A 24,442-nucleotide genomic window follows, 5' to 3' on the forward strand; every position below is an offset into this window, starting at 1 on the left:
CCAAGCTCTGCGATACAACCGCATTTGCTCCAACCCCTCAGACAGAGACAAACACCTACAAGATCTCTATCAAACATTCTTAAAATTACAATACCCATCTGCGGAAGTGAAGAAACAGACTGATAGAGCCAGAAGAGTTCCCAGAAGTCACCTACTACAGGACAGGCCTAACAAAAGAAAACAACAGAACGCCACTAGCCGTCACCTTCAGCTCCCAACTAAAACCCCTCCAACACATTATTAAGGATCTACAACCTATCCTGAAGGATGACCCAACACTCTCACAAATCTTGGGAGACAGGCCAATCCTTGCCTACAGACAGCCCCCCAACCTGAAGCAAATACTCACCAGCAACCACATACCACACAACAGAACCACTAACCCAGGAACCTATCCTTGCAACAAAGCCTGTTGCCAACTGTGCCCACATATCTATTCAGGGGACACCATCACAGGGCCTAATAACATCAGCCACACTATCAGAGGCTCGTTCACCTGCACATCCACCAATGTGATATATGCCATCATGTGCCAGCAATGCCCCTCTGCCATGTACATTGGTCAAACTGGACAGTCTCTACGTAAAAGAATAAATGGACACAAATCAGATGTCAAGAATTATAACATTCATAAACCAGTCGGAGAACACTTCAATTTCTCTGGTCACGCGATTACACACATGAAAGTTGCTATATTACAACAAAAAAACTTCAAATCCAGACTCCAGCGAGAAACTGTTGAATTGGAATTCATTTGCAAATTGGATACAATTAACTTAGGCTTGAATAGAGACTGGGAGTGGCTAAGTCATTATGCAAGGTAACCTATTTCCCCTTGTTTTTTCCTACCCCACCCCAGACGTTCTTGTTAAACCCTGGATTTGTGCTGGAAATGGCCCACCTTGATTATCATACACATTGTAAGGAGAGTGGTCACTTTAGATAAGCTATTACCAGCAGGAGAGTGGGGTGGGAGGAGGTATTTTTTCATGCTTTGTGTGTATATAAAAAGATCTTCTACACTTTCCACAGTATGCATCCAATGAAGTGAGCTGTAGCTCACGAAAGCTTATGCTCAAATAAATTGGTTAGTCTCTAAGGTGCCACGAGTACTCCTTTTCTTTTTTTAAAACTTTAGTGTGGCATTCAGAGAGGGTCCTGCTCACTACCCCCTTCAACTTTGTGGGGCTCTCACAGGGCTCCATCCCTGGTCTCCTCTTCTTCCTCTACATATTATCTCTGGGCAATCTCATCCACAAACACAAATTCAGCTTTCATGTCTATACTGACTGGTAAATCTAACTCTCTACTCCGGACCTGTCTCTGCCTGTCCCAACTAAAAATCTCAGCCTTCCTGCCACCTCCTCATGGATGTTCTGCTGTCAGTTTAAAGTAATCATGACTAAAATAGAGTTCTTAAGTTCTTAATCTTTTCTCCATAAGCCCTTCCCCATCCTTCCTTTCTCAGTCACTGTGGACATCACCAACTTCTCTGTCACTCAGACCTATAAACTAGGTTTCCCTCAACTCAGCCCTTTCTAGTTCTTCATATTCAGGTACTGTATAAAGCATATCACTATGTCCTGCATAATATCTTGAAGACTGAGTATTTTCTCTGTCCACACAGCTAAAATCCACAAACTACAGTCTAACCACCATTTTCCAACAAGCACCTTTGCATATTCTCTGATGCTGCCCCAATGAATATCATGCAGCCACCTGACTATTCTCCTTCAAACCCTTCCTTTAAACTCTTCTTGATGTGATGATTTAAAAAAAAGTGTCTCAAAAATGTACAGACAGCTGGTTTGTTGAGACCACTGTTTCATGCTGACCAATATCATTTCATTGTTTCCCTGTGCTTCTCTGGTCTATTTTATCTACCTGCTGTCCGCAGTCTTACACTTAGATTGTGATTTCTTCAGGGCATGGACTATCTGTTATATGGTTTTACAGTGACTAGCAAAATGGGGCCCTAGCCTCTAGGCACTAGCATAATGGAAAAACAATTGTGGCAACAACCAACAGTTTCAAATTAAAACATCACCTTCTCAGTCAAACCAGTTAGAGGTCAATCTCACATAGATAAACTGCATAGATTTTCATTATTTGTGTGTATGTCTCATCTATGTTAATATTAACATTAGACAGATAATTTACAGCTCTTCACTATCTCTAGAAACCAAATAGCAGTTCCTGGAGTCTTTCGGCTATAATGTTAGATAAAATATTTGTTCACCAAGTATCTTGCAGGTCAAGAGCTGCAAAGCAGCCCTGTGAGTCTGATGATGGAATTATGGAGGCAAGGGTTACCACCCTGATCTTGAGGAAACTAAATGCCTTCATTCATCGCTTCAAGCCCAGGTGCCATCCCCCTTTTTTCCCTTTTGTCTGAAAATTTTTGGCCATATATGAATAGCAAGTACAGTCTTGAAAAGTAGAACTAAGGTGAAGAACACAAATATTTCCTGCAAAATGACTGTTCAACAATTGGTTTAGTCAAAAAGGGTACCCTATGCAAATGCTGTCATTTCAGAATGTAACAACAAATAAGCCATTGGGCAAATTTTCACATGCCTCAGCCACAAATTCTATTTAAAATGACAGGAAGAGAGGACAACTAGAAAAATTTTTGAGTAGGCTAGCATTTTTACAAAACACTAGCTAATCAGCATAAGTGTTTTCAGAGTGCATCTCTTGCTTTCTACTCATTTTTTAATCCCTTCTTCTCACGAAATTCATCCATCCTAACACAAAGGCTAAATAACTAAGCTTTATATGAGGAACTGAACAAAGATGAGAGAGCTGAATTCACCCCAGCAACAGACAGGAGGTGCACCCCAAATGGTCCCTTCTTAGCTAGCGTAAGTGGCATTAGCATGAAGATTACCTTTGTGGGGTACAGAAGCTCCCCATACGGTTGTTCCAATCTACTATGGAACTTAATTAGGAAGGATAGAGGGCTTTTGTATGGATTTTCCATATTTGGGTGAACTTAAACCTTAAAGAAACACTGGAAAACGGTCAAAATTTAGGACACATGATCTGTCATGCACATACTTTAAAAAAAAAAAAAAAAAAAAAATCAACTCTTCACTGAAAACCAGAAGCTCCGAGTTGGCCCATCATGGGCAAATACAGTTATCACAACAATATGGACGGCCTATAAGGGGTTTATGAATAGTTTGTACTAACCAGAGAAACAGGAAGCCAGACAAACAAACCAGCAGTTTGTGTAACCACTTAAGGAATTTCTGTAAGATTATATATAAGCAAAGTAATTGACAAGAATCTCTTGAGTAACAAATATTTTTTAATAAAATTGAAATGTACACAAACAGAGCTTCAAGTCAATTAAGCCTTAGTAACTTTGACTCCTCAAAATGTGTTTCATTATTATGGAAAATCCAACAGGACAAGTTAAATTAGGGAAAACTGCTGCTCCCTAGATTTTAAGTGAGGAGATAGACATTTTTATATAGAATTATTCTACGTTTGATTGGTAGCAAAACTTTAAATGACAGTTTTCAAACCCAGCAAAACAAAACCCGCCGGGGGGGGGGGGAGGGAAGGGGAAGAGGGAGATGAGGATAGAAGTGAGCAACATTCAACTAAGAACCATGTACAAAAACTGTTGTCAGCTCAATTAGGACTCAAGATACAGCTAGGTATGTGAGGTAGCAGGATACCACTTTATCCCTCAGCAGCATACATGCAATAATAGTCAGCACAACCAAAGATTTCTGATTTTTGATATAAAGGGTCAAAAAATCATCTTTACTTTCCTTGGCAGCATAGTTCAATTGTTTACAAAATTACAAAGGTTCCATACTTACCTTTTGTAGACTGGTAGGATTTAGCTGGGTTTTATCTATTATTTTCACAGCAACCTAGGGGAAAAACAGTTATTACTAAACTTGTGAAAAGCTCTGACAACAATGTGCACGTTAGTAGCTAAACACATTGCGTATCTAATGTGCATACACATAGCTATAAAAGTGTGCGTACAATGAGAACATTTGCCAATCTATCTTCCACACCATCTAGCAGAATTTCTTAATAAGAATCCAACTGTGCTTTATCACTTTCCATTGCAGCTTCAGTAGCATACAGTCAGTTTTACACTCCTTCCAGCACTGTGGAAAATGCAACATTGCACAGAAACACTGGCGAGATCCCAACAACAAGATATTTTCGTTTTCTTTTGGAGGTGCCTGAATTTTTTTCAACGGGGGAGAGAGGGAAGGAGAAGGGAAAGGGAGAGGCTGGGAGTGAGGAGGGAAGAGAAAAGGACAGAAAGAAATTTTTTTCCTGAAACTAACAAATAATAATAAAAACCAACCTAATACCTGACTTAAAACTATACAGCCTCTCCAAAAAGAAAGTTTTCAGAAAAGAGTTTTCAGTACAGAAATGAAAATTCTATCTTCACACATACAGTGACTGGTTCTATTTTCTTTGCATTACATTTTTCAATATTAAACAAGTCTTTCAATAATCAAGGATGCAGTTGGAAACAATGTTAGGAACATTTATTAGAAGACTACACATGAAGGCAATACAAAATACTTCACTAGCCACACTCAAAAAGCTTACTTCTCTTCCAGTAAGAACATGTCTTGCCAGCTTCACTTTGGCAAAATTTCCCTTTCCTATTGTTTTTAGTAAGCGATAATTTCCAATGTGAGGGTGTTCTTCATTTGTAGATGTAATTGAGTTTCTACATCTGGGGATGTTTTGTCTGCTACTCGATTTGGTGGGCTGGACATGTGGTTCAGCGTATCCATCCACAGAGGTATGCTATAAGGAAACAAAACAAAACCACACAGGTTTTAAACAGTTACAAAATATTTTAAGAGTAAAAATCTGAGTCCGCAATTTTTAAAAAACTTGATCAATAATTTTCAACTGTAGCTTAAGCAGATTTGTTGCCACTGGGTGAAGTTTGATTTATACATCAAGAAAGAAATTCAGAGGCGCACTAGAGCTGCTTCTAAATGTAATCAAGAGTGATATTTAGACTCATCAAAAACCATTAAAGCATATACAGTTTTTTCTTCAAATATGAGAGTGTGCTATTAAAACAGAACAAATTGTGATATAGTGTGTATTTGTTAATTATCAAATCTTGATGTAAGCATCTTTAAGACCTTAAAAAATTCAAAAGAACTTTCATCTTTAAACAGTCACCCTTATTTTCCTGGAAGTTATGAATAAAAAGTATATTTTTCCAAATTGCAAGAAAGATGGATTTATCATTTGTCTGAAAATGTTTCCACTAAAACAGTACTTGAGATGAAGGAGAATAAAATCTTAAAAGCCAGCTTTGCTCCAAGAATATTTTTACTTTCATAACTTTTACTTCCACACTTTCTCTAGAAAAAAAAATTCTGACGTTATTAGGACCCTAGTTTTAATAAAATGGGCTGTTTTCTATCAAAAAATATTCCCACATCTATTAAGTCCATTGCTAATAAGTCACCAAAACAAAGAAATAAAAAGGCTGTGCTGACCACCAGTAACAGTATCACAGTTCTACTGTGAAAGTCAGTAGTGTGATCCTGCAGGGCCTCCATATCTCAGCCTTCAAATGGCTACCTCTGCTTCCTGGGGTTGCACATATGACATCACTTCCTCCCTCGTCAAAGCGCAACAACCCGTCCCCCACAAAACAAAAACAAAAATATGCAAGCGTTTATATCTGCACAAATTACATCTGGGCTGAGGGGGCCCCAGCTTGAAAGTATGGTCCCTTATGCCTTTTGTATTCTCTTCTTGAGTTATAAGCCAGAGTGCTAGCAAGCACTGAACTGGCACTTTACATAGAGGTATATAAAATGCATAGTACACCAGACCCTCGCTAGAACACGCATCTATATAGCACGAATTCGCATATAACGCGGTCGTGCCCATGAATCCCAAATGTAATTACTTTAAGTGGAATTCATTTTAAAGCGGTCCCCACATTAACGCAATACAGCGCATGGATCCCAAATCCCGCATTCTAGAGAGGGTCCGGTGTACTTGTATCATTTTACTTTTTCCTTCCAAACCAGTCATTGTTATACTCTTCCCACCTCCACCAGCACACAAATTGTCCAACACCAATGGCAGCTGTACATATGTTCTGGAAGGCAGAATTCTGCCTTTAGTCCTTTCCTTCACATTGTAGGGAAGCTCCTGCTTCCTTCAAGAGCATCCAAATTTACATTTGTACATTTAAGATGAGGACAAAGCTGAATGCAGTGTTCGAGGTAAGAAACACCATTACATTATTTCTATAGTCTCTGCCCATATAGTAAGTTTAACCCAGAATGTGGGCCTGGATTCTGTAAAGCAGAGAATGAAGAGGACCTACAGGTCATGGTGGATAACCAACTGAAATGAGCTCACACTGTGATAGGTGAGTAACAGGGACAACAAGATTCTTGGATGTATGTGGGACAGACGTGAGACCTTGGAAGCATGGAAACTTCAAAAGACAGTTATGCACAAGACAATATGGTCCATAGGCTTATTCATCAACTTGTGCATCTGAAAATGTTACATATGTTTACATTTGTGAGCTAGGGATTGTATTCTAGCTGTATGAGGGAGGATTATCGAGCTCCCTCCCGAGTCAAAATCAGTGGGAACAGTAAACAACTGCAGAGAAGTACCACCTCCTGGGCGGAATTGACATTCTCCGGTCAATTTGCCTTAATCTTCTCAGGGAGCTGGAGTACTGGAATTGACGGGAGACTGCTCTGCTGTCTATTTAGCAGGTCTTCGCTAGAGCAGCTAAATCGACACCTGCTGCATAGATTGCAGTGGCATCGATCTCCCGGGTAGTGCAGACAAGCCCTTACAGAGGTGACAGCTGGAGGCCTCAGACCTAACTGAGCACTCTTGGGGAAACTAACAGAGGGGGCAGAGGTGCTGTTAATCCCAGAGAGGACAAGTCTGAACAAGGGAACAGTAAGTGAAAGTAGGGAGTTGGTATTACCTCTGTATACTGCATTAGTGAGACTACTAGTGGAAACCTGTGTCCAGTTCTGCTGTCCACACTTTAAAACGGACTTTGAAAAATCTGAAATGACTAAAGAAAGACCTACAAAAAATTCAAATTCCGGAAAAGATGCCTTACAACGAGGGACTTCAAGAAGCTCAATCTGTGATTTGATCACAGTCTAAACCCTACACAGGAAGAAAGGTATCTGATAGCAGTGGGCTCTTTAATCTAGCAAATAGCATAACAAAAACCAATGGCTGGAAGTTGACAAATTCAAAGTGAAAATAATGTGCACATTTTTAACGGTAAGAGTAATTAACCATGGAGCAATTTACCAATGAAAGCAGCAGATTATCCATCATTAAGTCTAAATCAAGACTGAATAGGTAAGAAACACGCCCTAGTTTCAACCAGAAGTTACTGTGCTTGGTGCAAAAATGAAAGTGCTGCATAATTTGCATTATTTAAATCTGCTTTTTGAGTAGTACTTCAAGCCCTTCATTAGTATAAGTAAACTGCAAGGAGCCTAATTGTGTGTGCCTCAGTCCCCTTGAAAAAGGAAAAGGATGCTGCCAGATCAATCAGTTAAAAGAAAAATAACTTATGTCACTACCACCACCATAAATTAGTAAAAATGATTGTGGGTGTAGCTTTAGAAGTATATCATTTAATTTTTGCACTGACCTGCATAGTGAAAATACACTAATTTCTTTCACTTTGTTTAGTTCATAGTCAATATTACTTTCAAATTCTTATACGTCAACACAATTCTGTAATGTTTAGGTTGCACATACAAGACAGAAGATGTTCATTTGTCTAATAAAATGATAGCATGGTATGTGTATTTTAAAAACATGTAATTAAATAAAATTCTATTAGACTTGGAAATGGACTCTCACACTAGGCCAAAAACTTCACAACATTTCTTCTAGCACAGGAAGGTAAGCAGATCTTTCTTGATGTTTTTACATACAGTTAAATAAGAGCCAAAGTAAAAATTATGCACACATCACAAAAAGGCTGCAGAAAGAGCATTTTAAGATTCTTCCTTATTATATTACAGTTGTACCAAGTGCTAGATGCTGTACAAGCAAATTTTCAACTTTTCTGGGCTGGAATCATCTCTTACTAGATGCAAGTATAAACAGAGACTGGGGGAGAAAGGAAGAGCGTTAACTGCGATTTTAATGTACGGTTACATTCTACATTTAACATCTACAACTAGATGGTGTCAGATAAAAGTTTGTTATAGCTGTAATGTATAAACAGCTGTCAGAAATATGGAGAGGCCATCTAACTAGACATTATGAGTTAATTTCCATAGGCATCATGGGATAAATGCACCTTAAGTAGGGATTTAAAGACACCTGCTGGAGTAGTAGATAAACAGACAATATGCAGAGTGGAGAGATCTTCACGGGACATGTCATTTCATCCACATTTTGCGGGGAAAACAGTTATTAATCTTACATCAGCATCATACAAATGATGTAGGACCACAGTCTAAAACAGACAACACATCTCCCAATAAGGGTGATTCTAGGAACTTTCAAGGTGTGAAAGATAGTGTTTGGTTTTTTTGTTTAATCTGGTTATTAGGGTTTCCATATTTAAATAAATCAGACTACCTTCCCGGATTACAGCTGTTTTATTCTCTCTTTTGCTTTCCTTTGTTGAAGACTTTGCAGCAAAGTTTGAACACGAAACCTGAAGTGTTCACCAACCTCCTCTAAATGAACAGTATTAAACAAGTACAGATAAGAAGAAAATCACGATATGCCTAAACAAGTTAGTCAAGTTAGACCCAAGTAAACGCTTAGACAGTGTAAGCATTAGATAAGCATTACTTGGAATTGCTGCGTCTAAATCTGAATTTGGCATTCTGCAGGAGTTTGTTGTCTCTGTGCTTGTTATTTATGGTTCATTGTACATCAACTAGTTGTGCGATAATTAAAAAGTGCCATTTCAGGGGCACTAAATACATGTGCAAGCTCTAAATTCTAAAAGCTTGGTCAACCAACTAGGAAGGAAAGAGAAAAAAGGGCCAAGAAGTTACTTTCCGAGGACATTTCAAAACCTTTAGCAGTTTAACAGCACAATTTCTTGATTTTTAGAAGCCACGTGATTCCCTTCCCTGTACCCCTGCCAAGGCATCAGGACAGGCCAGAGTTAAGCTTGTCAGGTGCCTTATTTGCATTTCTTACCTTAATACGTTTGGATTTCTTTTGAAGTGTAACTTTAACTCTTAAATTTCCTGGATTTTAGAATGCTGGTTCAGAGCTAATTACAAACAACCTTTGGAATGATTTTTAACCTTTAATGTCACTGATATATACTCCCACTCTTTACTGCATTTTAATGTTGCTTTGTTTCTGGGAATTTCCTTACTTTTTAAAAAGTGTGTAAAATGTCATACACAAATACTAAAGACACCCAAAGAGAATGCTACTATGCAATATTCCTAATGATTTGAAGATAGGCATTGTATTAACATTAATCCTAGTCAGATCTTATGAAAAGAAAGATCTGATATGCAAAACTCGGTTAAGGGATTCAGCATGCAATGCACATTACGGGCACTATAAGGGAAAGCTGATGGCAGAAGAACAAGAGCAGAAAAAGGAGATCTTGGATGAACAATACAATGCCTTGGGGGGGATCAGAAGGATTATTTATTCACAAAGTGATTAGCAGGGGATTGTACAAAATGGGCTACCATGGTTGCAAACCTCCAGTAATGGAAATGCCACATAAGAAGAATGTACCGAGTTTTTAAAATGAATTAAGGTTAACTTTTAAGGGCAGACAGAAAGGTTACTTACATTACAGTAACTGGAGTTCTTTGAGATGTGTGGGCCCTTTGTGCATTCCACCATGTGCCCGGAACTGGAAATTTTTTATTAACAGTGTCTGTCAGTCCATGAGTGCTCCTTGTGCCTCCTCATGCACTCAACCAAGGGCATAAATGGAAGCGCAGATCGACCACCTCTGCAGTTCACTCTCTACCACAAATCACTTTAGGAAAGTATCTGAAGCAGAGCAGGTAGTGAAATACATATCCGGACTGCATATCTCAAAGAACTCCAATGATTAAGTAACCTTTCTTTCTTTTCCAAGTGATGGTCCCTATGCATATTTCCACTGTAGTCCTAATCAGTATTCATTGAGGAAGTGGATGCAGTGAACCAAGCTGCACCACCAACTGCAGGATCGCTGTGCCAATGGATGCTTCTGCTAAAGAAGTTTGTACCAGGGTATAATGCCTAGTAAAGATATGCATAGAGCCCCAATGTTGCCGCTCTTCAGAGCTCTAGGAGGTGGAATACCCTGAAAAGAAGCCATTGAGTCAGGCTGGGTTCTGGTCAAGTGGGCCCTCATACTTTGAAGTGAAAGTGTCACCAAGATCTCACAGCAAAGCATAATGCAACCTGAAATCCATTCAGAAAGTCTGTGGGGAGACTGCTTGCTTCCCCTTTCCTCCATTCAGCAATAGAAACTAAGTCTCAGAGAGCTCCTGAAGGGTCTCATCCTTTTCAGATAGAAAGCTATGGCCTGACAGACATTCATAGAATGGAGGCTCCTGTCTTCTCTGGTGGCATGAGGCTTTGGGTAGGTGTATGACCTGATTTAGGAGGAATTCAAAGGGAACCATTGGAATTCATTTGGAGTACAGTATAACCTCAAAGAAACATTCTCTTTATGGAAGGCCACGTAGGAAGGGTCCAGCAAAAGGGCCCCGAATTCAATTAGTCTTCTGGCAAAGGTGACTACAACGAGGAAAATCACCTTCAGGAAGAATGAGAAGGAAGCAGGGGGGCCAAGAGTTCAAAGGAGGATTCATGGGCTCTGACAAAACTAGATTTGAGTCCCAAGTTGGTGTCAGTTTCCGTTCCAAGGAAAAGGTTCTGGTAGGGCCTTTCAGAAACCTTACAGTCTCAGGGTGAGTGAAGACTGAACAGTTCTCTGCCGGGGGAAGGAAGGTGCTGGTCACTGCCAAATGCACATATAGTGAACTGAGAAGTGGCTTGACTTCTTTAGGGAGAGAAGTTAGCCAAAGAAGGTAGGGCTCTCTGAATCCTCTGGAGGTACGAGACGATGTTGACACTACCTAGGAAAATCTCAGATTTTCCTAAATGGAAGAGATTTTCTAATATTATTGAGGATGGATTTTCCCTTCTCTGAACATGATTTCTCTAAGCTCATCATCCATCCAAATACCAGAATGTCAGATGGCAGAGTGCTGAGCTGGGATGTTTGGTCTTGCCTTAGTCCTACGTCAACAGGTTCAGAAATGGCAGGATTTGTATGCATGGTTGTGCTGACATCTGTAAGAAGCTGGGAACCAAAACTGCCTTGGCCAGCAGGGCACCACTAGAACAACAGACACACCGTCTTGCTTGATTTTTCTCAGGATTTTGGGTAAAAGATGGATGGGTGGGAAGTGATACATTACCAGCTCCCGCCACTGAACTAGGACCGCATCCCCATTGGAATCATGACTCCAAGGTGCTCAGGAACAGTAGACTGCCATAATTTGTCATCTTAGGACACAAAGTAGTCCCACAATGGGAAACTGCTAGAAAATCTTCTATACCACTGAGTTACACAGTTCCACTTGTGGTCTCCGTCAAAGTCCCTTCTGAGGCTATCTGACAAGGTGCTCATTATTCCCAGGCAGTGCAATGACAAGGGGGGAAATCTGGTGACAGATGCACCAATTCCAGAGCTTAATAGGTCTCCCTCCTCTTTGTGCAGAAGCTAAATGTGATACAGAAACCCCTTGGCAAGGAGCTCTCACCTTGGATCAGACAAACTCATCACACCAAATACATACCTTACAGGGTATTTATCCATGGGTGAGGTCCCAGAGGACTGAAGAAGGGCAGACATAGTACCTATCTTCAAAAAGGGGAACAAAGGGTACCCAGAAAATTATAGATCAGTCAGTCTAACTTCAATTCCTGGAAAGATACTGGAACCAATTATTTAAGAAGCAATTCATAAAGCACCTAGAGGATAATAGGATTATAAGGACTAGCCAGCACAGATTTGTCATGAACAAATCATGTCAAACCAAACCCAATTTCTTTCTTTGACAAGGTTACCGGATCAGTGGATAGGGAGGAAGTGTAGACATTGTCAAAAGTCTTACTAAACGTACCATGCCCCACATGACATTCTCATAAGAAAACTAATGAAATGCAATCTAGATGAATTTACTAGAAGGCCAGTGCAAAACTAGTTGAGAGAGTAGTTATCAATAGTTCATTGTCAAACTGGGAGGGTGTATCTACCGAGGTCTTTCAGGGGTCAGTCCTGGGTTCAATGCTATTCAGTATCTTCATTAAATGATTTGGATAACGGAGTCGAGAGTATACTTATAAAATTTGTAGATGACACCAAGCTGGGATGGGCTGCAAAAACTTTGGAGGACAAGATTAGAATTCAAAAGGACCTTGACAAATGAGAGAATTGGTCTGAATTCAACAAGATGCATTTCAATAAAGACAAATGCAAAGTACTTCACTTATGAAGGAAAAATCAAATGCACAACTACAAAATGGCGGATAATTGGTAGCAGTACTGCTGAAAAGAATGCGGTGGTATTCGTGGATCACAAATTGAATATGAGTCAACAATGTGATGCAGCTGTGAAAATGGCTATCATCATTCTGGGGTGTACTAATAGGAATGTTATGTGTAAGACAAACAGGGCAATTGTCCCGCTCTACTTGGCACTGGTGAGGCCACAGCTGTAGTACTGTGTCCAATTCTGGGCACCACACTTTAGGAATGATGTGGACAAATTGGAGAGAGTCCAGAGGAAATCAACAAAAATGAAATATGGTTTAGAAAACCTGACCTATGATGAAATGTTGTGGGGAAAAAAACTGGGCATGTTTAGTCTTCAGAAAGACGACTGAAGGGGGACCTGATAACAGTCTTCAAATATGTCAAAGGCTGTTCTAACAAGGACTGTGACCAACTGTTCTCCATGTTCACTGGTGGCAGGACAAGTAGTAATGAATTAATCTGCAGCAAGGGATGCTTAGGTTAGTTATTTGGAAAAGCTTTCTAACTATAAGGATAGTTAAGCTCTGGAATAGACCTCCAAGGGAGGTTGTAGAATTCACATCACTAGCGGTTTTTAATAACAGGTTGGTCTGCGATGGTCTAGGTTTACCTGGTCCCCCTCAGTATGGGGGGAGCGGGCTTGACTTTGTGAGGTCCCTTCCAATCGTACATTTCTATGATTCTATAAAGGGTGTCAAGTAAAGTGTCTACAGAGAGCATGTAACTTGTCAAGACTCAATCACTGCAACATGTATGCATAGGTACCATTTAAGGAACAATATATTTATATTTAAAGTATGCTTTATGGACTTGGAATAAAAAGTAAAAGATTAGTCACGAAGATATTTCAGTAATGGCCCACTAAGGTATGAGGAAGTTGCCACCACACCCCTTCTAGCCAGTGACGCAATGCAAGGTTAAATTGCTTAGCCTTGCACACTAGTAAGACTTAGAACAAAGAACAAGCAGAGGCCACAACAGAGTCGAAACCACTTAAACATAAAAAGGAAACTCTACAACAAGACAGGGGTTCACCCTGTCGGTGAATAGAAACAAAAGACTGTTTTTAGTATGATCATGTGTGTGGAAAGACACTCTGCAACCGTCCACTGAGGAAACTCCTTAAGAAGCAGGCTGGGCATTCATGAACCCTTGGATCCTGGTTTGTCTGCAACCAGCCAGTTCTGCAAAAAACTGAACTTGTGGGGGAAATCTACTTTATAATATAGTAAAGGTAACTATTAATAAATGTAGACCCATGTTTTATGTATTTTTATTGTAACCACTTGTTTCCACCACTCTCTGATCTCCAGTTATATCTTTATTCTTTCTTAATTACTACTTCTGCTTTATCGTAAGTGCTCAAAAGTGCTATGTGGTTTCCAGGAGCAGCAGTTTAAGGTAAAACTGATAAACTGGGGTACACTGCACCTTTGGGTGCAGAGGATTTGGAAATTCTGTGAGTAGCCAGTGTCAGGGGCTAGATATCTTATAATTCAAGTATGCTTGGGGATTGGGGTGCACCAAGTGGCATAGAAAGAGAAGAGTACCTGAGTGGTTGAAAGGCTGGTGGTGCTAGGGAGCTGACACCCAACTACCACAAGAAAGACTCCCTCTCGCTGATGCAGAGAGCTATTAGGGTGACTCAGAGTTCGGGGGACCCAAGAACCATCACACTCACTCTTCCCTGCTTATGTAATGAAGTGTGGTCATACTGTCGAACATGACCAGAACATTCTGAGCATGAATGAAGGTCAGAATTATTTTGCAAACTTTATGAACTGCAGTTTGAGGAGGTTGGTGCGCAGCTTGGACTCATGTTAGCACCGTGAGGCTTGATCCACATGGTCGTCTAGGTGTGCTCCTCAACCCAGTAGGGAGGCATACCTGTGAGGCCAGGGCAGCCCAATATTTCCTCACCCCACCTCTTCATGGGTAGGTAGGTGGAAGAATGAAGGGAACCCCTATACACATGGGGTCTTTGTTCTTCCACCAGATGTATGAAGCCAGGAAACTGGGCAGGATCAAGACGCATTTGTCCAGTTGGTTTCTGCTCAGAGTATAGACTGTCCATAACCATACCTGGAAGCACCCGAGATGAAGTTTTGAAAAATTACTGCATGGGTACAGGAGGCCATGTGGCCTAGAAAGACCAGGTAGGATCGACCTGTCATTTGAGGGCTCATTTTAAAATGGAGGTCCTTCAGAGCATGAAATCTGTCTTCGGGTAGATATGTACTAGTTGAAATCAAGTTTGGAGTCACTCCAAAAAAGTCTGTAATTTGCATTGGTACTAAAGTGCATTTTTCTAGGTTCACTTAAGTCCTATGGCTTGAAGGAGGCTGTGAATTATACCGTGAGCAGCCCATCATAAAGGTAAGGAAATACTGGGCTGCCGTGGCAACACAGGTATGCCACTACCAGGGACAGCACCTTTGTGAAAGCTCTGGAGGCCACTAATAGACCAAAGGGAATTACTCTGTATTGATAATGATCTAGGTCCACCATAAAGCACAGGAGTCTCCTGTGGGCTGGATGAATGTCTATATGGAAAACAGGCATCCAATCAAGAGCTACAACCAGTCACCTTCATTTACGGAGGAAATCATAAAGACCAGGATAGTCGTCCTGAATCTCAAATGCTGTGTGAAGACATTTAGTTGTCTGAGATCCAAGATGGGTCTTTCAAGACCCCCTTCTTTTTGGGAATGAGGAAATACCCGGAGTAAAAACCCTTCTCCTGTGTTGAGGTGGCATACCATTCGTTTAGAGCATGAGGCTGCACAGGCACAGACCAACAGATACCACTAGTAGAAATTCTCCATGGTCAGGTGCTTGGGGCACACATTCACGCATCCTGGAAGAAACATGAACCACTGATGCCCCAAAGTATCAGAATAGCCCAAGCACACCTATCTAGATCAGTTAGGATTGCAACTGCCTGGTATCACCAGAGTGGCACAAAACAACTCAAGTGTGCTGGTGAATCTGGACTTTAATTTGCAATTGACCTATTAAGTTTAGAGGCCCAAGTTAGTTACTATGACTATGAGAAAGGGAGAGGAGAAAGCAGAGTCTCAGAGTCTCAACTTATTTGTGCTTTAAGGGCTTCCCTGCACTCCTACTTCAGTTCCATTGACAATGCTGCCTCAGTACATATGTAACAGAAGCTGTAATGCCATGGGGAGCCTATCTGAGCATAAGCTTTCATGAGCTACAGCTCACTTCATGATGCATCCGATGAAGTGAGCTGTAGCTCACAAAAGCTTATGCTCAAATAAATTGGTTAGTCTCTAAGGTGCCACAAGTACTCCTTTTCTTTTTGCGAATACAGACTAACACGGCTGTTACTCTGAAACCTTTCAAGCACTGATGCCAAAGCCAGCATGCAGCCACTTAATCTGTAATTAGCAGTGACAACTGAGCCAAGTAATTTACCAATGAGAATTTGACATGTGTCTAGTCTCAAGTACGCTATTGAATCATTACAACCAACAGAAGTGATGCATGCAAATTAGCTGTAGAGAGAAGTTGGTGATTGGTTGATTTATTTCTGATGTCACAGTAACCCCACTTGTGATTTACTGAGCTGATGATCTGAGCCTTGAAAAATCTAATCATAACAATTAAATATAAGAATTATTAATAACTGATTAATTGCAATCTACTAACTTTAATTATAGCCTAGGCATAAGATTTCAATTTTAACTATATGTAAAGTTTAAAGTGTCTGTTATTCCATTAAGACAATTCAGGACAAGGAAAAGTTCTAAATTTCTTAAAGGAAATAATTTTTAATTTATTTTAACTCAAATTAACTGGTTTAACTGTGAATTCTTAGAAAACGTATTCTGTATTCAAAAAAGAGTAAGTGCTGTAAGTTTGGGGAGGATAAACTGTATAGTTCCATAAAATAAAGAGGTTGAAATCTTGTTTTAAATTCAAAAGGTTGAGTTCTGTTATAGAGTCTCAACCAGTGCCTCCATAACAAAGAAAACAGCAGCTGACACTGTTCTATGCAGGGGACCTAAATTCTGGAATATGCTTTTATCCCTGATACACCAGAGCCCATATTTGTTAACCTCCCATGAACACTGCAAAGACTGCCTTTTCTCATGCATTCAGAGAGACTGAGGTTCCTAGGAAGAGAGACTGAAGGAGGACAAAAACATTGGCAGGAGGGAAGAGGAGAAGAATTCTGTTTAGGTTTTTTTTAAATTATTATTATTATTATTATTATTTGAACGTACAAATTATTAACCAACCTACTGGAAATATTGATGAACTAACATTTTGTATTGAAGAGTTTGAGTTTGTAATTGGGTATTTAAAATTTTAGGCAGTGTGTAGTCTACTGGATATGTGCCAGAGTTTTTCAAATATTAAACTGGGTTGATATGGCAGGTGGGATAAAGAGGGTGACTATACACATGGAACTGTCCTCCTGATTTGCTGAAACAATCACACATTTGGGAAGGTTTCTCAAGCTGAATGGTTACAATTCCCCCTACACCAGCCACAAACAGCCACCTTCATGCTACCCTAAGCATTGGTCACCTTGAAGGTGTGTCCTGATCCCAACCCTTTTTGAAGGCAACAGGTGAGTCACAAGCAACTGGTACTTCTGACTAAAACATTCACCGACTTATTCAGTGGCGGAATCTCCCTTTTCTTCTTCAGAACACAGAACAATGTGACCAACCTTGAAGAAACCTACACTAGATGCATGGACTGTAGCCAGTTACTGCTCAGTTTCAAACCGCTCATTTCTGACCTAGCTTACAGAAGCTAACCAAAGGATACCTACAAGCTCATTTAGTCAAAGCCAATAATCCTAGATTCAGCACCGTTTGGTTTTAAGCCAAAACATGTAATGGAAACAGCATTAGTAGTCTTACTGGATCATCACCCCGCTGTTCTTTGATGGAGGAGACATCCATTCTCACTCCGCTGGTCCTCTCTACAGCATTTGACGGTCTATCATGAGATATGGTGTCTTGCTTGAGGGAGATAATGATTTAAAATTGTCCGAGTCCTTGCTGAAGGTACACAGAGTGGTGATGGGAAACTGCATCTCTGACACCAAACCCCTCATGAAGCCACTAGGAGAACTCGTGAGATATGGACTTAGTGCCAACAGTATGTAATGACATACAGCACCACATATGAGAATACTGTGATGCTGGCAGACCATTTGCCAGCTCATGCCAAGGTCCCCCATGTCTCAGCTGGACACTGACAGACACATAGCTGGAATCTGTCTGGCTCACTTATGGGTTAATATTGATAAAATAGGTATGACAGTTATAAGTGTTTAGACTTCCAAATTCTTGAGAGTTGCTGCATGCGTTAATCTTAATTGTAATATCTATGTTCCATCTTACAGTGGAATATTGGAGTGATTATTATTGTGAGCCTCTGTGACTGAATGAATTGCCATTCTGGAGAAGGATGTTAATTAGTGCGAACAGCTCCCAAAGAGGAGACCCACTGATATCAGACAGGCTGCGGGTCGATCACACAGCTGGAAGCTCCCTACATCCAGACTGAGGAATTGTCAACAAAAGGGTTAAAGACTTGTTGTTCTGCTCTCCTCCCCATGAAGTTGAGTCATGCAAGTGGACTCCTCCCATCAGCTGAGTTTGCAGATCAGAGCACATGGCAGGAGGGGAATAAAAACCCCAAACAAAAAGGAACTAGTTATCTCTATGCTGCCTGGACTCTGGGAGAGCAAGGTGTTTCTTGGCACAAACAAGAGATCCTCAGCTGCTTAGCCTGGGTAGCCCTAAAGGACAAATAGAGCTTGCTGATTATATCACCTTTTGAAACCAAAAACTAACTCATTCATGCATCTATGTTTGCTTGCTTTAATCTGGTAAATAACTTTCTAATTTCCTTTTCAAGGAATCTTCATATAGTTTGCTGTAGTATTGTTTACTGTAGTATTGGTGTGAAACCTGAAGTGCAACTGACCTGGGGTAAGTGACTGGTCCTTTGAGGAATACTGCCGGGATTCTTGGTGTAAGGGCCCATCTATCACAGAGATACACTCACCTGGATAACAAGACAAAATGGAGTACCCAAGGGAACTATCTATGACTGTGTTAAGGCTGTTAAAGTGCCTGAGGAGTTTGCACTTTGTGCAGTTGGAGTTTGTGTTTTTTTGGGGGGAGAGGGGGGTGTTTTGTTTTTTAAACAGTCTGCCCTGAGGTTCATACACACAGTCTTGAGCCACCGTTGAGAGCATTACAAATACCACTATCATCCAGCTTCCCCAAAGGCTTGGACGAAATCAGCTCACAGATGTAGAGTAACTGGTTGAAACTGAACCCAGGCAAGAGGGAGGTTATGCCAGCCAATGGAGAAAACACACTTGGAGACTATGCAGTCACTCTGAAGTCTCCTTCCACCCATAAGTGATCATATTGATTTGTAGTTTACAATTGCTCCTGGAATATTACTAGCGATAAACTGTCACATAGCAATGTCTGCAAACAACGTATTCTATCACAATGTATTCTATCTGCTTAGGAGACAATACCCAATCCTGACAACTCCAGCCCGAGTTATACATGCCTTTTTGCACTTCTTGGCTGGACTACAGCAATATTATCTACCTGTGTATGAAGCCATCGGCTTCCACCAACTCCAACTAGCACAGAACATGGCTGCACATCCCCTCAGCAACATGGGCTACCGTGAGCGCATTGATCCTATCCTCCATTCATTATGCTGGCTTTCCATATATTACTATTTAAATATTCTTGGTCATAGTCCTTATCTTCAAGACGCTCAATAGTCTCAAAGATGCCTCTCAGAGGCGACATCTACACCACACTTCTTGTGGCAGTGTGAAGAGTCTGTGTAGCTACACACAGCAGTATATAGTTACACATGTCAGTGAAAGACTCTGGCAGAGGGGAGGGGAGGGCAGCAGGGAAAGGCTCCAACAGAGCTGGACAGTAGGAAACTACACTACTAAAAGTAGCAGTGTAGACAGGGGAGGTGCTGCTTGGGTGTGTAGAGAGATGAATAGGTAGGGCCCTATCAATTTCAGGGCCATGAAAAATGTGTCACAGGCCTTGAAATAAGCCCCTCCCCATGAAATCTGATCTCCCCCTTGCTGCTGGGAGCGCCCCAGCCAGGGGGCTCCTACAGCGGCATATTAACGCCTAGGCCGCCAAATTTGCAGGGGCAGCAAATTTATAATAGCAGCCAGAGGCTGCTTCCCCCCGGCGCCAGTTCGCGCCCTCTGCCCCAATTCCACCCCTTCCCCACTCCCGTTCCCCACCCCCATTGGTCCCCTTCCCCAAATCCCTGCCCCAGCCCCGCCTCCTCTTTTGAGCATGCCGTGTTCCCCCCCTTTGCGAAGCTGTTTCGAGCACAAACACTGGCAGGGAGTGGGGAGAAGCAGGAACCGGCGGCGCGCCCAGGGGAGGAGGCAGAGGTGGAACGGAGATGAGCTGGGGCGGGGGAGAAGGGCGGCAATTATTTCAGGGCCTAGGGAGGCAAAATCTTTAATCCGCCACTGGGCTCCTAGCTGCAAGTCCCCGCTGGGCTGGTAAGGGAAAGGACTTGTCCTTCCCTTGCATGGCCACCTTCGCTCTCAGGCAGAGATCAGACCCACCTCTGAGTGCCTCCCTCTACTGCAGGAAACACTGGGAGGTTCCTGCAACTGAAGGAGACTTGTGGAGGTGGGTCAAATCTCTCCCAGCTCCTGGAATTGCTCCAGCCAGGGGGCTCCTAGCTGCGAGTCTCTGCTGGGCTGGGGAGGGACAAGACTTATTCTTCCCTTGAATGGCAACTCTGGGGGGAGATGAGATGCACTTCGGACACCTTTTGGGTTGGGACCCCCACAGTTACAAAACCATAAAATTTCAAATGTAAACAACTGAAAACATGAAACTGACCAATTTTAAAACCCTCTGGCCATGAAACCGATCAAAATGGACTGTGAATTTGGTAGGACCCTATGTACAGAGTACATTCCCACAGGGTCCAGGCATGTCCTTACTCACCATCTACCACACTGTTATTTATACCCGTTCTAGGGAGGCCTGTGATGTATATATTCTACACAACACCAAGAGAGGCATGCAACGTAGCTGTATGTGGAGAAAGAATGAACCCACATGCAACAGAAATTAAATCATGTAGTTTAATGCGCTTCTGAGAAGCGCTCTGATAACAGTAAAGGGGGTAGTACAAGCTGAACAGAATTTAAAGTATTGAAATCAATCATAATATTACAGAAAGGCTAAGAAGATACAACAACAAAAGAATAGGTGAATGTGTATATAACCATTCCTAGTTTCTCTGCTTTGATGTGACTAAAACATTGCAAATTTGTTAATATTGCTTTGGTCTTCCTTTCATCTTTAACGCTTATATTGTGACAGTTAATTAAGAAATTTGACTGCACAGTACATATATTTGCATAGCTTGCACAAAGCACTACCTTGAAATGTTAATAGGTTTGGTTTGTCTGATGAGCTATATGGACAATAGTTAATGTGGTCCACTTACGGCTATAATATCTTATGTAAACTATGCCTTGAGCCAAAAAAGCGGGTTTTGACCGAAACATTCTACAAGGATACGTATAATTTATGGATATTTAAAGATGAAACATTTCTGATAAATCATGTACTTCTCCCTGAACACATTCCTGGAAAAACAGAAATTATTTTGCCTACTGCTTATTTCTTTCATATATTGTATTTTCAAATAGAGTTGTCTTTATTTTCCAGTTCCTTCAGCAAGAAAAGAAAAAATTCTGTTATCCTGGGGTTTCATTCCATAAATTGTACTCAGGTGTGACTCACGAACTCTAATACCCTTTGTCAACAGCTACAATGAAAGAGATTTAATTGAGTATTACTGTCTCTTATCCGACAAATGTCAGTATTCATATTTATATATACTTTGACACAAAATAAGCAGCAAAGCAGATTTAGTATTAGGTGTTTATAAGAAAGAAAATAGGTTATATCTGTCATAAAGGATTGTGGTTTGTTTTTATCATCACTGGTAGCCTCCTGAGTGTCTTGTTCTTCGTTCTCCTATTTTAGTATATTTTGTATAACTGTTTCTTTGGTGCTAGTGAAGTTACTGTCAGCCATACAAGCAAAGATTTTTCTTTCACCAAGATAAAAATAAAACTGAAGCTAGCAGAGCAAAAGTTTAGAAGAGTCTTCATGATTCTCAGTCTAGAAATCAACAGCTGTGCCAATGCAACTCCATGAATCATCCACCTGGAGATGCTTGGAGCTCAAAGCCTCATGTGCTTCAAATGTCAGTACTCCTCCATGTCACCAAACGCAAACCCCAGTCCTTTCTTACTACATGGATACTGTAGAATACTGTACCATTTACATGGGGCCACATCAGACTTCAGTGAAAGCAAAGCAATAGTCGTTTCCCCCCTCCTTCCCACCATTTTTCACATTCACACTTAGCTTTTATTTGTAGGACTTTTTAATACAGTACTTTTGAGGCTGATATTTTAAAAATGTCTGGTGCATGATTCTTTTCATAAGTCTTTGGCTACAACTACTGAATATGGGGAATAGAACCTCAAGACTATTAGAGACTCAATAAATATTAATTTAATGTTTCCTTATTCATAACAACCAGCTCACTCAACTAAGTTTGATCGAAATGCTGAACTCAGTCCTCAAAAGCAGCAAAAGGACTAGCACATCTTAAATATGACACCACACTGACTGGGTCTAGGGTATTCTCAAATACTGAAGATTTTCATTTCTAGTTTGACTATACAGCCTTAAGATTGCTCAAGTAACTGTTTTCTATAAGTCAGTCAGTCATATAGGCACAAGCTTTATGTTGACATAATATGTAAGCGCTTCAAGCTCCATCAAAAGATCATGACTTGAATTATCAGCAACAAAAATTATTCTGAGAACAGCAAATCTGATGCATGACTGAAAATACAAGAAGGGACAATATCATTAACTGATGCTTAAGCATTTAAAAAGCATAATTTATTAACTACAGAAGGATGAAGGAAAATTTAAATATTGAGTCCATATGTATTGGCCATTGTATTCTTTCCCTTTCATGACGGGTACGAGATTTTATTATACATGATGTTTCTGAAGAAAAAAAAACACACATTTCTGCTTCTAGACACAGTACAATCCATATTTTATATATTATACAATACAATTATACAATAATTCTTCCCCAGAAGAATACATATATGTTGGAGATAAGTCATTGCTCAACACTCAATGATAAGTTTTTATCCTGCACTTGTTAATATGATATCTAAGCTCCTCAAATTTCTAACATTTTCCATACTTTTTACAGGGCAATGCCCAGCATTTCCAGATCCCTGCAATTAACAGAATTGCTTTTCTAATCACAAGCTATTCAAGACAAGTCATGTTTACAACTCAGCCCCAGGCACTCTGAGACAGAAGGCTGAATGTATCTTGTACACATCAATTATATTATAATATCAGGTCACCTGAACTGCATTAAGGCATTTATACATCTGAAACATAAAAATGAAAGTTATTTAGGACTGTGATTTTCATTTAAAGATATTAACTTAATAAAGAATGAGAGCCTTTTAATTTACATTTTAAGTTATGCTCAATTTCTTTTATTTTGACTGAATGGGATAACACACGACTGTGCTGTTCCACACCCTGACTTCCCATTGATTCAAAAGGAATTGTGAGACAGACTATAGGATCAGTGCCTACAAGATTTTGGCTTTGCAACATCATAACCACATGACAGAAACCCAGTATGGATTAGTCCTGTTAAAAAACAGTGTCTCTCTTTCTTAGAGCTGGAAAAAAATAGAATAAACTACTCTTACTACAGCATCACTGAAACATTTCAAAAATCCTTCCTCTGCAGAGTTGTGGGTGGGTTGGTTGGTTGGTTGGTGTTTTTTTGTTTCTTTTTTAAATACTCCATACCAACAATTGGTCATCTCTTCTCTGTCAGTTAGCAATTTAATCCAGTGAGTTTTGTCTGAATTAGTTTAATTCAAGAGAACTTTAAACATGTAGATACAGAGTACCAAGTTGAACACTAAGAGATAAACACAGTAAGAATACCGGAGATGCTGAGTTCTTGCAAACATGATTTGCAACTGCTGTGCAATCAAAATTTGCAAAGAGAAAGATTAAAAAGAATTAAAAAAACATTCATCTTAAACCAAAAATGTGTGTTAAGAGCAAGCTGAACCAGACAAAAGTAGGGAAGGCTGAAACTCAGGGAAAACATACCACACAAAGGAAATCAGCAGTAATTATTACTACCATAGATAGCTACAGAAAAATAAATTTAATCAAACTGCATTTAAAAAAAAATTAAAGCGTTTCCAAAAATTCATTGGTAAGATTCGGGCAGATGAAGAGTCCCTGAGAGCTGACATTGGAAAGCCAGTTCCAACAGGAAACACAGCCTGACGATGTCATCATAACAGGCAGATCAGAGGGCTAGCAGACATGAAAAAGCTGGCATTTCCTACACTTTTTAGAAAAGTTCACTATCTCTGTGCATGTATGTGTGTTGTGTATATTTTATCCTCAGTATGCAGTATATTTCTCTTCATGTCTAGTACTACCAGAAGAGCGTAGATTGCCTCCAAAATCTGTGCCCCCTCTAGTTCTGTAAGCCAGTGACAAAAAGCATGTTTGGGACTAGAAACACGCAGCTGTACAGTAATTGCCACCGTCACCTCCTCTCAGCTGGTAAAACACTTCCTTTGGGTTTTAGAGATAGACAACGACATAACCAACCTCTGATCAAAAACTCACCTTCCCACAGTATACACATCCTGACAATACCTCTGGCTTTTCCCAGACTTCTTCCAAGGGGTTGGCCTCCTGCATC

The 24,442-nt window shown here is 40.5% G+C and overlaps 1 protein-coding gene across 7 annotated transcripts in view; it reads right to left on the minus strand.

The window, feature by feature from the left end:
* Window positions 1–24,442, minus strand: part of MARK1 (microtubule affinity regulating kinase 1) — a 120,152-nt gene that overhangs the window by 65,229 nt on the left and 30,481 nt on the right. For all 7 annotated transcript variants that reach the window (XM_077813737.1, XM_077813736.1, XM_077813733.1 and 4 more), the window contains exons 2-3: window positions 4,597–4,800; window positions 3,837–3,890 (exon numbers count right to left, since the gene is read on the minus strand). In XM_077813737.1, the coding sequence (XP_077669863.1) occupies window positions 3,837–3,890; window positions 4,597–4,800 (258 nt within the window). The remainder of the gene's footprint in view (window positions 1–3,836; window positions 3,891–4,596; window positions 4,801–24,442) is intronic.

This window comes from Eretmochelys imbricata, chromosome 3, assembly GCF_965152235.1.
Source record: "Eretmochelys imbricata isolate rEreImb1 chromosome 3, rEreImb1.hap1, whole genome shotgun sequence".
In the NCBI taxonomy this organism is placed as follows: Eukaryota; Metazoa; Chordata; order Testudines; family Cheloniidae; genus Eretmochelys; species Eretmochelys imbricata.